This window comes from Dipodomys spectabilis, unplaced genomic scaffold (assembly GCF_019054845.1).
Source record: "Dipodomys spectabilis isolate Male_0828 unplaced genomic scaffold, ASM1905484v1 ptg000006l, whole genome shotgun sequence".
Classification (NCBI taxonomy): Eukaryota; Metazoa; Chordata; class Mammalia; order Rodentia; family Heteromyidae; genus Dipodomys; species Dipodomys spectabilis.
The window spans coordinates 8984342-8998497 of record NW_024870683.1 but is presented as its reverse complement, the minus strand read 5'-3'; the positions used below and the strand labels follow the sequence as shown (position 1 = coordinate 8998497).

At 42.7% G+C, this 14156-nt stretch overlaps 1 protein-coding gene across 1 annotated transcript in view; it reads left to right on the top strand.

Moving 5' to 3' along the window:
• Fbxo10 (F-box protein 10) overlaps positions 1-14156 on the top strand; it is a 47006-nt gene that overhangs the window by 11462 nt on the left and 21388 nt on the right. The window contains exon 2 of the mRNA XM_042696487.1: positions 12788-13378. Within this exon, the coding sequence (XP_042552421.1) occupies positions 12794-13378 (585 nt within the window). The 5' untranslated portion in view covers positions 12788-12793. The remainder of the gene's footprint in view (positions 1-12787; positions 13379-14156) is intronic.

The window sequence follows — 14156 nt, the reverse complement described above, 5'->3', positions numbered from 1 at the left end:
GAGGATCGCGGTTCAAAGCCATCCTAGGCAGGAGAGACCGAGAGACTCCTATCTCCAATAAACCACCAGAAAACCATAAGTGGCGCTGTGGCTCAAGTGGTAGAACGCTTGCCTTGAGCTGAAGAGCTCAGGGAGAGCGCCCAGGCCCAGAGTTCAAGCCCCACGACTGACCAAAAAAAAAAAAAAAATGAACCATGTAGTACATCAAATACAACAATGGGAGGGAGGGGGGACGGGGGGGGGGGGATAGGAAGGGATGGGAAGGGGAAACAAAGGCGGAGGCAACAATGCTTGATAAGAAATGTACTCATTATCTTGCCCATGTAATTGTAACCCCTCTGTACGGTATTTTCACAATAAAGAAAAAATTATCCCACCTTAAAAAAAAACACAACAACAATAAAGAAAAACCTCTTGTGTCCATGCCTTGGAGTTCATTTCGCTTAGCATCATCTTATATGGTCATATGTACATAGTTGTTGAGCTATTCTGTTCATCTGCTAAGATTATCCTAGATGTATACTAATTATTACAAATGAAGAAAACCATGGGAGCTGTGTTTCTTTGGGTCTAGCTTACTTCACTTAATACGATTTTTTCCAGATCCTTCCATTTCCTTACAAATGGAGCAGTGTCATTCTTTCTGATGGAAGTGTAGAATTCCATTGTGTGTGTGTGTGTGTGTGTGTGTGTGTGTGTGTATGTATATATAATATACTATATATTAATATATATTATATATAACATATTATATATTTATATATGTATTACAGCTTCTTGACCCATTCATCTACTGAGGGGCATCTGGGTTGGATCCCTATCTTAGTTATGGTGAATAATGCTGCAGTAAACATAGTTGTGCTGGTAGCTTTAGTGTAGCCTTGTTTCTGGTCCTTTGAGTAAATGCCCAAAAGTGGGATTGCTGGGTCCTAGCTCTGTTTAGTCTTTTGAGGAACCTTCATACTGCTTTCCAGAGTAGTTGAACAAGTTTACACTCCCACCAACAGTGTCGTAGTGTTTCCTTTTTGGCCACATCTCCGTCAGCATCTGTTATTATTAGATTTCTTGATTATAGCCACTCTAACTGGGGTGAGGTAAAAATCTCAATGTTGTTTTGATTTGCATTTCTTTTATGGCCAGAGAAGTTGAGCATTTCTTCATGTGTCCATTGGCCATTCTTATTTCCTCTTCAGAGAAGTCTCTCTTTTAAGTCATTAACCCACTAACTAATGGGGTGCTTATTTCTTTGAGGATTTGTTTTTGGGTGATTTAATTTTTTGACTTCTAAGTATATTTTAGATATGAGGTCCTTGTCTGTTTTATGGCTAGTGGAGGTCTTCTTCCAATCTGTGGGCTTTTCTATTTATCTTGCTTGCTATGTCCTTTGCTATTCAGAAGCCCTGCAGTTTAATGCAATCCCATTTGTTCAACTGAAGGTTGGACTTATTCTTGTTTACTGCTTTTCAGAACTTGGAACAGTACCTGGCACATAGTAAGTGACAAATACTTATTGAATATATGACCTTTTTTTTGGTCAGTCGTGGGGCTTGAACTCTGGGCCTTGGCGCTTTCCCTGTGCTCTTCAGCTCACGGCTAGCACTCTACTACTTGAGCCACAGTGCCACTTCTGGTTTTCTGAGTAGTTTATTGGAGATAAGAGTCTCACAGACTTTCTTTCTCAGGCTGGCTTTGAACCTCGATCCTCAGATCTTAACCTCCTGAGTAGTTAGGATTACAGGTGTGAGCACCAGTGCCTGGCCTTTTTGTTTTGTTTGGTTTGGTTTTTTCCTTTAGAGAACTCCCTAGCAGGAGCCATTGTTAGCCTGAGTTCAGAGGCCAGGAAGTCAGCTCAACAAGGTAAAAGGACTTGCTACCTGTCATAGAGCTAGGAAGCAACCAAGTCTTGTGGAGCTCCCCACCTCAGGTGTCTGCCTGTCCCAGGAGATTGGAGACCACCAGGTAGTCATGTGGCTACTGCAGTGGGAATGTGAGGAGGAGCCACATAGCTGGGAGCTCACCTAGCACCTGCTCCCCCTACCGTCCCAAATGTTGTTTTTCCAGTTCTTCACAAGCGTCACACCCTAGGTGCCCAGGCCCTAGGGAACACTTGGGGAGTCTTCATTCCACCCTCAGAGGTCCCAGTGGCAAAAAGGAAAGGCAAAACTTGGAGAATACATTTTAGAAAAAGTGTTACCTGGTTATAGAAATCCCTGTTGTTGCCTGCATCCCTGTGGATTACTGCATAGACACAGTAAATAAAGCCAAATGGAACAATGGGCAATTTGAAGTTTGAATGAAAGGGAATTCTCATCTGAGCTCAAGGAGGAGCCTGCAGGAAGAATTGTTGGCCTCATTTAGATTCAGACCCCTGGAGCTGGGGACACAGGCAAATCTGGAAGAAAGCAAGTGTGAAGGATGAAAACTGGCTCACTGGGATATCCTGTTTCCCCTAAGAGGCCAGCTGCTAGACTATTTGCTTCCAATTGCTGGTATATTTCTTACAATCCCAAGATGACTAAAGCCCAGGAGTTTCTGTGTCAGGAGTTGTCTTTGTTGTCCATTTCTATAACAGTACTTGAGACTCGATAATTTTTTTTTTTTTTTTTTTAAAGCTAGTCACTGGTGATTCACTCCTGTAATCCTTAGCTATTCAGGAGGCTGAGATCTGAGGATCATGGTTCAAAGCCAGCCTAGGCAGGAATGTCTGAGAAAACTGGAAGTGGTGCTGTGGCTCAAAGTGGCAGAGTATTAACCTTGAACAAAAGAGCTTAGGGACAGTGCCCAGGCCCTGAGTTTAAGCGAATTCTGTCTCAGAGGAAAGTGTGGCACCAACATCTGTCTGGCATCTAGTGAGGGCTTTCTTGCCACAACATAATATGGCAGATGTATCACATGGCAGGACAGTAGTAGGCTAGCTCAAGTCTTTAGTCCTTATATAGCTATTAATGCCATTTCGAAGGCCTCTTCTCATGGCCTCCTCCAGTTGTAATTACCTTTCACAGGCAATTCACTTTGGAAGACTGACAAACTGACTGAGGTTGTCAGTCTGCAAGGTACAGGGTTGGACACATCACTGAAAGGGTTGAAGCTGAGGAGGAGGACCATTTATTGAAGAGTCCATATCCTGGTATGGGTATGGTTTTTTAATCAAAATTCTAGGAGCCTGTTAAAAATGCACATAATGGGTTTCTGCTCCTGGAGGCCTGAAGCGGACCTAGGGACAAGCCCTGATGATTCTTAGGTAGATGGTCAATACTATTGGAACCGCTGCTGTAGGAAGTCCTACCAAGTCTTGCTCCAAGACTCTTTTTCCTTTTGAACTCCATATACTTTAATTACACAGTGGTGCCTTTTGAACTCCATATACTTTAATTACACAGTGGTGCTTGATTCTTTATCTCCCATGTTGTTAAGAGCTGTCTTGATTTACTATCACCTGGTAGACTTTTGTCTTTTCTCATCTGGTGTTCCCACTGCCCAAGTCCATAGGTCTGTGTTTGTAAAATGAATGAACTGAGGGTAAAAGGGATTTTTTTGCTCCAATTTCTTACACATATTAGGACTTTAAGAATTTCTGAGCCGGGGGCTGGGAAGGTGGCTCAGTGGTAGAGCGCTTGCCTTGCATGCCTGAGGCCCTGGGTTCGATTCCTCAGCACCACATAAGCAAAAAGAAAAAAGCCGGAAGTGGCACTGTGGCTCAAGTGGTAGAGCGCTAGCCTTGGGCTGAAGAGCTGAGGGACAGAGCCCAAGCCCAGAGTTCAGGCCCCACAACCAGACACAAAAAAAAAAAAAAAAAAAAAAGAATTTCTGAGCCGGGGGCCAGTGGCTCATGCCTATAATCCTAACTACTCAGGAGGCTGAGATCTAAGGATCATGATTCAAAGCCAGCCTGGGCAGGAAAATCTGTGAAGACTCCTATCTCCAATTAACCACCAGAAAACTGGAAGTGGTGCTGTGGCTCAAGTGGTAGAGCGCTTGCCTTGAGCTGAAGAGCACAAAGACATCACCTAGGCCCAGAGTTCAAGCCCCATGACCAACCAAAAAAAAAAAAAGAATTTCTATGTAGAAATTTCTAGGTTGATGCAGTAATCTCATGGGGGGAGAGGGGTCCTTTAAATTTTTTAGAAATTCAAAAAAACATTAATACTTCACCTAAAATGTAGTTAGAGGCTTGATAGAAATTCAGCTTTGCTTGTTCATTTAACTAAAACTGTTAGTAAAATAATAATAGTAATAATAATAAGGGGAAATGGACTGTAAGCATGACTGAAGTGGTAGGGCATGTACCCAAAGTTCTGAGTTCAGATCCTAGCACTACCAAAAAAGAAAAAGGGAAAAGAGCAGTTTTAGTAAGCATATATTTTATGCTACATATGAGGTGGTTTATTGGGTATTCTCTATAACTGAATTATGGTTTAGAATCTTCCTTATTAACAGGCTGCAGTAACTATGAGAAACTCATCTGGGACAATAATTGGCAGTGCTGGGTGCTGTGGGATGTCACTGGGCCAACCAACAGGTTGTCTAGGTCAAACACTGTTGTACAGTAAGCCAGGCTCAAATTGGCAGAAGGCAGGCTACAGTTGTCAGGGTTGGTGGTAGTCACTTGGGTAGTTGTGGACTAGTCTCTTCTTCATCCTCCTGACAAATGGAATATTAACATCAGACTGAGGGAGGACCCTCATGGACAGACCTGTAAAGGACTGTTCCCAAGCTGTATAGATTAGGGTTTCTTCATTCATTTCTGAACACCTGTCAGAGCTGTCCTATAAAAGGAAGGGGTGTTATGGAAAAGGTATCTTAGAAAGTTGATGGTGTAGGATGTTCCCTGAAAGAATAGCACATAGTTTCTGACAAATCAGAAAGGAGGACTTGAGGACCAAGAGGACAAGGGGTCTAAAAAGTAAGACAAAGCTCTCAGTGAGCATCAAAAAATTCTTTCCAGATGCTGCAGTTGGTCCTGGCCAAGATGAGCTCAGCCTCTGGGGAGAAATATTTAGTTAATAGATATTTTGCATACTTTGAAATGGGAAAATATTAAAATGGGATTAATGGAGTTCTAGTGATTTTAAGTTGAAATCACCAGATGATAAGGAAAAACGTAAAACAAGGACAGCTAGAAAAGTCTTGTAAATGAGCTTCTGTTTTATGAAGATAGAGTTGAGTGCTGGTGACTCATGCCTATAACCCTAGCTACTCTGGAGGCTAAGATCTGAGAATTGAAGCTCAAAGCTAGCCCAGGCAGGAAAAGACTGTGAGATTCTTTATATTAACAATTAACCACCAAAAATCTATTAGTAGAGCTGTGATTCAAGTGGCAGAATACTAACCTGGAGCAACAAAAGCTCAGGGACAATACTCAGGCCCTGAGTTCAAGCCCCAGGACTAACAAACGTGTGCACGCATACACCTGTGTGCACGTACACACAGAGATAGAAAAATTTAGAAAGCAATATAAGCTATACCCATACTATGTTATGGCAGGGCCTGAGCCCACTAGCTTAAGTGAACTCTGTCAAGGTTGTGAGCTAGAAGGAATAGACTACATAAAGCCTCTGAATTCACAGGTGTACATATAGATTAGTAAGACCTTATGTACAGCAAATAACATTTTTTTTAATTTCATAAACGAGGGAAACCAAGAACATGTGACTGACCCTCAGTATCTGCAGGAAATTGTTCTAGCTTCTCTCCTCCCACCATACTAAAATCTACTGTGCCCACATGGTATAGTATTTGCATATCACTCACACACATCCTTTCCTGTACTTTAAATCATCTCTGGAGTACTTATAATTCTAATACAATGTAAATGCAATGTAAATAATTGTTATACTATGTTGTTTAGGAAATTTACAAGGAAAAATCTGCATGAATGTCTTCAATGTAGTTAGTTGAATCCATGGATACAGAACCTACAGATATAGAGAGCTGATTGTAGTTGGTGGAGAGAAGCTTACTGGAGCTGAACTGTACCTGACCCCATTTAGTGACCCCTGGTGTCAGAACTCCTTCATCATGCAAGTGACCATATAATGGGACAAATCAGCATTTGAATTACGAAAAGAGTAATTAGAGGCAGAGCAAAGCAAAGTCTTGGGGAAAGTGTGGGATAAAATTTGGGAGAGTTATGAAGTACAAAAAATATATGAGGTTAGCGGTAACAATGCTCAACAAGACATGTACTCATTACCTTACTCATGTAACTGTAACTCCTCTGTACAGCATCTTTACAATAAAAATTTTTTAAACATATATATATATATATACATATATATATATATATTTATACATATGAATGAGGTTGCCGGGTGCTGGTGGCTAATACCTATAAACCTAGCTACTCAGGAGGCTGAGATCTGAGGATTGAGGTTTGAAGCCAGGCTGGGCAGAAGAGTCCCCATGAGACTCATCTCCTTAACCACTCTAAACTGGAAGTGGTGGCCTGGCTCTAGTGGTAGAGCACTAGCCTTGAGCACAAAAAGCCTCAGGGGTAGCGCCCAGACCCTGAGTTTAAGCCTGCAACCAACAACAACAACAATATAGGTATAGATTTGTCTGTCTATGTATGTATGTATCTATCTATCTATGAAGTTAGGAGAGAAAATGGAGTTATGTGAGAATCAGACATGAAAGGGTTAATTTCAGCTTGCCAGAAGTGCTACTGACCTGTTGTGTCTTCCAGGGAGTTTGGCTAACTATAAGTAATAAATTATCACTTAACTAAAATCATTGTGTGAGACAATGATAGCCAGGGGGAAAAATCAGAGCCCTAGTCTAGAGCCTGATATTGAGAAACCTTAGCAACTACAGGAAAGAATGCTGTCTCTGTATTTCCTTTTTAAAATTTTATTTTGTTGTCCTTATATTTTCTGTGTCCTGAACAGTTGGACCAGAAAAGAAGTCAACAAGTATTGAGTCCTCAAAGAGAAAAGTACCTCATCTCTATCCAAAAGAAACTGCCAGCCTAGTAGAGGAGACAAGAGGCCCACTAAGTAGGCTTTAAAAAACCAAGCCAGTAGAAATAAGTATCTGTAATAATGTAAACACACACACACACACACATACATATATGAATGAACTTTAAACCTTTATGCCTTCATCAAAATTAACTCAAGCTGGGCACCAGCGGATTACATTTGTAATCATAGTGACTCTGGAGCCCCAAGTCCTAGAGAATCTCCATTTGAAGCCAGTATGGATGGAAAAGTCTGCTAGATTCCATTTTCAATCAACCAGCAAAATGCCAAACTGAACATGTAGTAGAGTGCCAGCTGTGAGCAAGAATGTAAGGCCCTGTGTTCAAGCCCTAGTTACCTCGTCAACTCAGAATTGGGTTGTAGGCTTAAACATAAAATGTAATCTGTGTAGAAAACTGGGAGCTAGTGGCTCATGCCTGTAATCCTAGATGTTGTGGAGTCTGAGACCTTGGAGGATTCCAGTTCAGAGATAGCTCAACAGAAAAGTCTGTGAGCTTCTGTCTCCAGCTAACCAACAGAATCCTGGACTAGATATGTGAGTCAAATGCTACAGTACCAGCCATGAGCAAGAAAGCCTAGCAAAAGCTCAAAGTCCTAAATTCAATTCCCAGGACCAGCACCAGAACAACAACAAAAAAAAATGATTTGGAGTTTCATGAACATATTGCCTGTTTTTCTTCTTTAGTGATATTCAAGTCTTTTGCCTATTTTATTGTTTTTTGTTACTGAATGCAGAATTTCTTAATATTCTAGACACAAGCCCTTTGTCATGCATACATATGCAACAGATATTTCTACTGTTCCATCATTTGTCTTTTTTTTCTCTTTGTCAGTCATGGGGCTTGAACTCTTGGCTTGGGTGCTGTCCCAAGTTTTCAGCTCAAGGCTAGCGCTCTGCCACTTGAGCCACAGCACCACTTCCGGTTTTCTGGTGGTTAATTGGAGATAAGAGTCTTATGGACTTTCCTGCCCGGGCTGAATTTGAACCTCGATCCTCAGATCTCAGCCTCCTGAGTAGCTAGGATTACAGGCGTGAGCCACTGGTGCTGGGCCATCACTTGTCTTTTTAAAATTTTGTTTTATTTATTTGTATGAGATGAAGTCTCTCTGTGTTGCCCAGGCTGGTCTTGAACTCCTGGGCTCAAGTGATCCTTCCTCATCAGCCTCCCCAGTAGCTGGGATTACTTTTTTCTTCTCTCTCTCTCTCTCTCTCTCTCTCTCTCTCTCTCTCTCTCCCAGTCCTGGAGGCCTGGGTGCTATCCCTGAGCCTCTTTGTGCTCAAGGCTAGTGCTCTACCACTTGAGCCACAGTACCACTTCTGGCTTTTTCTGAGTAATTTATTGGAGATTAAGAGTCCCATGGACCTTCCTGCCCAGGCTGGCTTCCTCAGATTTTAGCTTCCTGAGTAGCTAGGATTACGGGCATGAGCCTATGCCTGGTGATTACAGGCATTTAACACCATACCTGGCTTTCTTTTCATTTTCTTAATGATGTTTGATCAGCAGAAACTTTTTTATTTCTCCAGGCACCAGTGTCTCACATCTGTTACCCTAGCTACTCAAGAGGCTATCTTAAAGCCAGTGAGGGAAGACTAATAGGAGAGAGTCCTTTCTCCAATTAGTCAGTGAAATGTCAGAAGTGGAGATGTGGATCAAGTGGTAGAACACCATACTGGAGCAGAAAAGGCCAGGTGAGAGCATGAGATCCTGAGATCAAAGCCTCAGTTTACCAGCAAAAGAGAGAGAGAAAGAGAGCAGGGGAAGGGAAGGAAGAAGGGAGGGAAGAAACGAAGGAACGAAAGGAGGAATATTTTTAATTTCAATAAAACCAATGTATCAATGTTATCTGTTTTGAGTAATGCTTTTTTTTTACAAAGAACATTTTAATTATTTCTTTACACATAACTGAAAGTGATGCTATAGTGCATAAGTTATTTACAACTGTGCAGTAATGTGTTACAAAATAAATTATCTAGAAGGCAAAAGTACATTGTGAATGTATATAAAACTGTACAGCGTTTGCAGATACACTATAGGACTCTGTAGTGTTTCAAGTTACATTCTCAGAAAGAGAAACAAAACGCCCACGTGGATTTGACTCCTTAAAAACACTATTGGAGAATGTGTCCTGGCTGTGTCCCTCTTGGGTGGGCCCTGGCAGCCACCAGCATCCCAGTTTCCCAGCTTGCCCCAAGGACCTCCATGGGATAGCGTTCTCCTGCCCCTCCAACCTGGAGGTCACTGTGTAAGGTGGACTTTTGTGTTCCAAGAAACATTTGCCTATCCTGAAGTTGGAAATACATCTCCTATATTTTCCTCTAGAAATTCTAGACTTCTATGTTGAGGTCTACAGTCAGTGTTGAGTTAGTTTTTGTATATGGTATGAGGTATGAATCAAAGTTCATTTTTTTCCACATGGCTATCAACTCGTTACTTGAGAATATCAAGATTTTTTTTGCTGAAAACCTTTATTATATTGTACTAATCCTTTGTCAAAACTCACTTGAGGGTATATATGAGGCTCTAATTTTCTTTTTTTTTTTGTTGTGAAAATACTGTACAGAGGGTTACAATTACATGGGCAAGATAATGAGTACATTTCTTATCAAGCATTGTTGCCTCCTCCTTTGTTTCCCCTTCCCATCCCTTCCCATCTCCCACCCCCCTCCCACACCCCTCCCATCCCCACTCCACCCCCCCGCCCAGGCTCTAATTTTCTTATGATAGTAACATGCTGTCTTAAGGCAGAGGTGTTGAGAATGTATGTTCTATATTTTTTGGCAGCTAGAACTCAGGGTCTATTGCTACCATTCTACCACTTGGGCCATGCCTCCAGTCCTTTTTTGCTTTAGTTTATTTTCCAGATAGGGTCTTGCACTGTTTGCCCCAGGGAACCTCAGACTATGATCTTCCTACTTTCACCTTCTAACTACCTGGCATTACAGGTGTAAACCACCATGCTCATGTTTGCAAGTCTGACTTTTACTGGGGCTGACCTAGAGCTGAGATCCTCCCATCTCCAACTCTTACATAGTTAGGATTATATTCTTTTTCTGTTTTTTTTTTTTTTTAAAGAATGTTAAATTCCACTCTAGTAGGCAGTTAAAACTACTGGCATACCCTTTTGTTCCTGTCAGACTTGCTTTTAGTCTAACGATTTGAAGTAGACTAAACATCCTGTTTGAATCTTAGTGTGAACCACCATATTGTCTGGGCTGGAATTCCTTTATCTTTTAGCTCTGTGTGACTTCTTAATACCACCTTTTAGTTCTTAGCCTCATAGTGGGCAATCTCTACTAAGGCTAATGAAGTCTTGCCCTGTGCGTGTTGCCCACCCTGCCTTCAGCCAAGAGACTGCCCCATGCCGAGTAGGCCTCCTGCTCTGTCAGTTCAGGTCCCTTTCCTGACAAAGCCAGCCTTTTCTATAACACACAACTCCAGTCTGCCTGTTCAGGGACATGACATTCCTCTTTGCCTCCATCTCCATTTTCCACCATAAAGAAGTGCCCCCAGGATAACAGCCTGGACATTGATGACACTCACTGCCTAAGTGAGCTCTTGAGCATTTACTTTATTTGTCCAGCTCTGCAGTTGTGTATGGCAAGGGGGAGATCGTATTTCTAGTTATTCTGTCATGGCCTAAAGTGGAAGTTAGTTCATTTTGGGCATGTTTTTTGGATAGCTATGGAACATCTAAGTAGAGATGCCCAACAGACAATTGGGTATGTTCTTGTGGGGCATCAAAAGACACTTGAGGCTGGAAATTCAGGCTTTGTAGCCATGAATTTACAGTAGTAGTTAAAAAGCCAGAGAAGGGATGTGATTGCTCAGCTACAGAATAGGTAGAGAATGGTTAAAAAAAAAAAAAAACAGCATTTTTTTCTCAGATGCCTCTAGTGGCTGAGTGTGTGCTCATGCATGAGGCCTTGAGTTCAATCTCTGTTACCACCAAAATAATAAGACAAAGAACATTTCTCTCTTTAAAAGATTGAAAAAGTATAGCTTAAAAAAGAAGTCCAGGCACAGGGGTATACACCTGTGATCCCAGCACTCAGGAGACCAAGTCTGGCCTCCCGTACAGCAGAGGACTGATTAAAATCTCACTTGGATGCCTATTACAACAACAAAAAAATACCCGGTACCTGAGAGAGCGTCTAGCAAGCCCCAGGCCCTGAGTTCAAGCCTAGTACCAAGAAAGGAAGAAGGAAGGAAGGAAGGAAGGAAGGTAGGAAGGAAGGAAGGAAGGAAGGAAGGAAGGAAGGAAGGAATCAGTCCATCTACTTGCCCAGTCTATATTACTAGTCTGTGAGTTAAAGCCACCTCAGTCTTGAGGAAGCTGAGCACATTCCAGATATGTAGCTTTCTTGGGCTTAGGTAATTGGTAAGTATGAACTCTGTTGGCATAAAACAGAGGAAAGCTAAAGCCCTGAAGAGGGTTAGAGTCCACTCTGTTTTTGTAGTTCTGTAGGGCTTCCGACTTAGAAGTTCTCTGGGGCATCTTACTCAACCTTCTTGTGTTTTAGGTTTGGGAAATTGATTATCTTAAATGACAGGGAGCTAGAGATGTTGCTTAGTGGTAGAGCATTGGCCTAGAATATATGAAGCCCTGAGTTTGGTCTTCAGCACTCCAGAAACTTAAATGAATTTTAACCAGGTATAGAGAACAGAAAATGTATGTAACCAGTTTATGCCAAAAGGAAGATTTATTATTATAAGACTACAGAGTTTGATAGTACTCAAAAGGCAAAGAGAAAGCTGAATGTAAGAGTAGACTAGGGCTTTGACCTGCTGAGAAACTGGGACACCACTTACTTGTTCCCTATTCTCTTATTCTGTGTGTCTGATTCAATCTTCTCCTAGTGTAAATCAGTTTCTGCTCTTCTCCCAGGGGAAAGTGATCACTATTAACTATTCCTGAGTTTATAGTTTTTGAAAGAAGCATTCATTCCCCATTATTCAGGAAGGAAGCCAGCCTGGTACTCGAATAGTACCAGGATAAGGTCTCCGTAGCCCACTGGAATCCATTGTAACCAATCACTTGCAGTCCATAGGTTGGAGTATCTGTTTTTTCAATGCACACAACTTCAGGAAGCCCTCCCTCTATATAAATCATGTGGTATAAATAGTTACTAGTGGGAATGCTATTTTCCAGAGACAACAAGGAGGCAGATGGCTGGGCAGCCAGCCTAGTAGATGTTTAGAAGCACTAGGATTACATCAGTGACAAGTAGCGAGCCAGAACTAAAACCCATGAACTCTTTCCGGGACTACCCCACTGGGGAACAGTAGCAGTTACTTATCTAGGAATGAGGAGAGACAGACACTCAGTTTGCGTTCATACTGATATGGTAATAGTCTCTAGGGAGTCAAGCACAATCAATCTAGACTCTAGAACCATCACAGCTAAAAGTGGGCTCAAAAGTGAGCTATGAATCCCTCCTGAGTAGATTCCACGACATCTAGAAGCATCAGAACTCAGTACTTCCAGAGCATATACACACAGGATCACTTTTTATCTTTTCATTTTTATCTCCCTTCTACTTGGCTCTCATATCAAAAGGTAGGAAACCTGGCTGCCAGGAGTTCTGGGATTCTATCCTTAGAGTATCTGACCAAAGAGAAAAGAGCCTTCCCTATTCATGCCAGGCAGAAAAATCTGAAAGTAGCTGATTGAGGGGATCGAGTGCTCTGATTGGTTGAGCCTTGTTTGTTTATTCATCTTTGGGATCAGGAGGTGGTGGGCATTTGTAGACAGGTGATGGTAAGCAAGCAGGATAGACAGAATCCTGTTTTGTGTCTTTCTCCCAGGAAACCATGGAGGCTGGCGGCCTCCCACTGGAGCTGTGGCGTATGATCTTAGCCTACCTGCACCTTCCTGACCTGGGCCGCTGCAGCCTGGTTTGCAGGGCCTGGTATGAACTGATTCTCAGTCTCGACAGTACTCGCTGGAGACAACTATGTCTGGGTTGCACCGAGTGCCGCCACCCCAACTGGCCTAACCAGCCTGATGTGGAGCCTGAGTCTTGGCGAGAAGCTTTCAAGCAGCATTACCTTGCCTCCAAGACCTGGACCAAGAATGCCCTGGATTTGGAATCCTCTGTCTGCTTTTCTCTGTTCCGTAGGAGAAAGGAGCGACGTACGCTCAGTGTTGGTCCAGGCCATGAGTTTGACAGCCTGGGTAGTGCCTTGGCCATGGCCAGCCTGTATGACCGAATTGTACTATTCCCGGGTGTGTACGAAGAACAAGGTGAAATCATCCTGAAGGTACCCGTGGAGATTGTGGGCCAGGGGAAGTTGGGTGAGGTGGCCCTACTAGCCAGCATTGACCAGCACTGCTCAACCACACGCCTGTGCAACCTGGTCTTCATGCCAGCCTGGTTCTCACCCATCATGTATAAGGTGAGTGTCCACCATCAAGAAAGTGCCTTCCAAGCCTGAGCCCAGGAGCTTGGCTTCTCTTCTTGGGTTCCCTTGTTTGGTGGGCATTGAGAGTTTAGTGGTTATTTCTATATACACACTCCTCTGAGGCAACGAGTTGAGAAATAGCCATAGGGATCAGTAGAGTTTGAAACTGCGCTTTACTCCTGTCAAAGCTGTGTTAATGCGTCAGTGGCTCACACCTGTAATCCTAGATATTCAGGAGGCTGAAGTCTGAGATCTGACTGTCCAAGCAGACAAATCTGAGAGACTCTTATCTCCAATTAACCAGTAAAAAGCTGGAAGTGGAGGTGTGGTTCAAGTGGTAGAGCCCCAGCTTGAGAGGAAAAAGCCCCAGAACTGGCAAAACAAAACCCTGTTTTAGCAAGTAAGTCATGGCGTTGGGGCCAAAATTATTAATACCTCTCTCCTCCCTAACTGGACTGACTGGAGCTATAGATAGTACATATCATTGGGGTCTAGGTTCTGGGAGCATGCAGCTCCCAGTAAAACACACTGGCTGCTGAAAGAGGTAACCAGGGAGACAGGAGGCTGTGCAAAGAAGTGTCTTCAGCATGTGAGCCCCACCCCATGTGGGTTTGAAGAAGACAAGTGTTCTTCTGAGATTAACTACTTCTCAGAGGTGCCTGGAGAGTGCATAAGGAAAGCCAGTCCTTTCATGAACACAGAGCAGATGTGTTCAGAAGTAAGCATGTAATCAAGGCATTGGTAGATCCTGACAGAAAAATCTAGAGCTTCT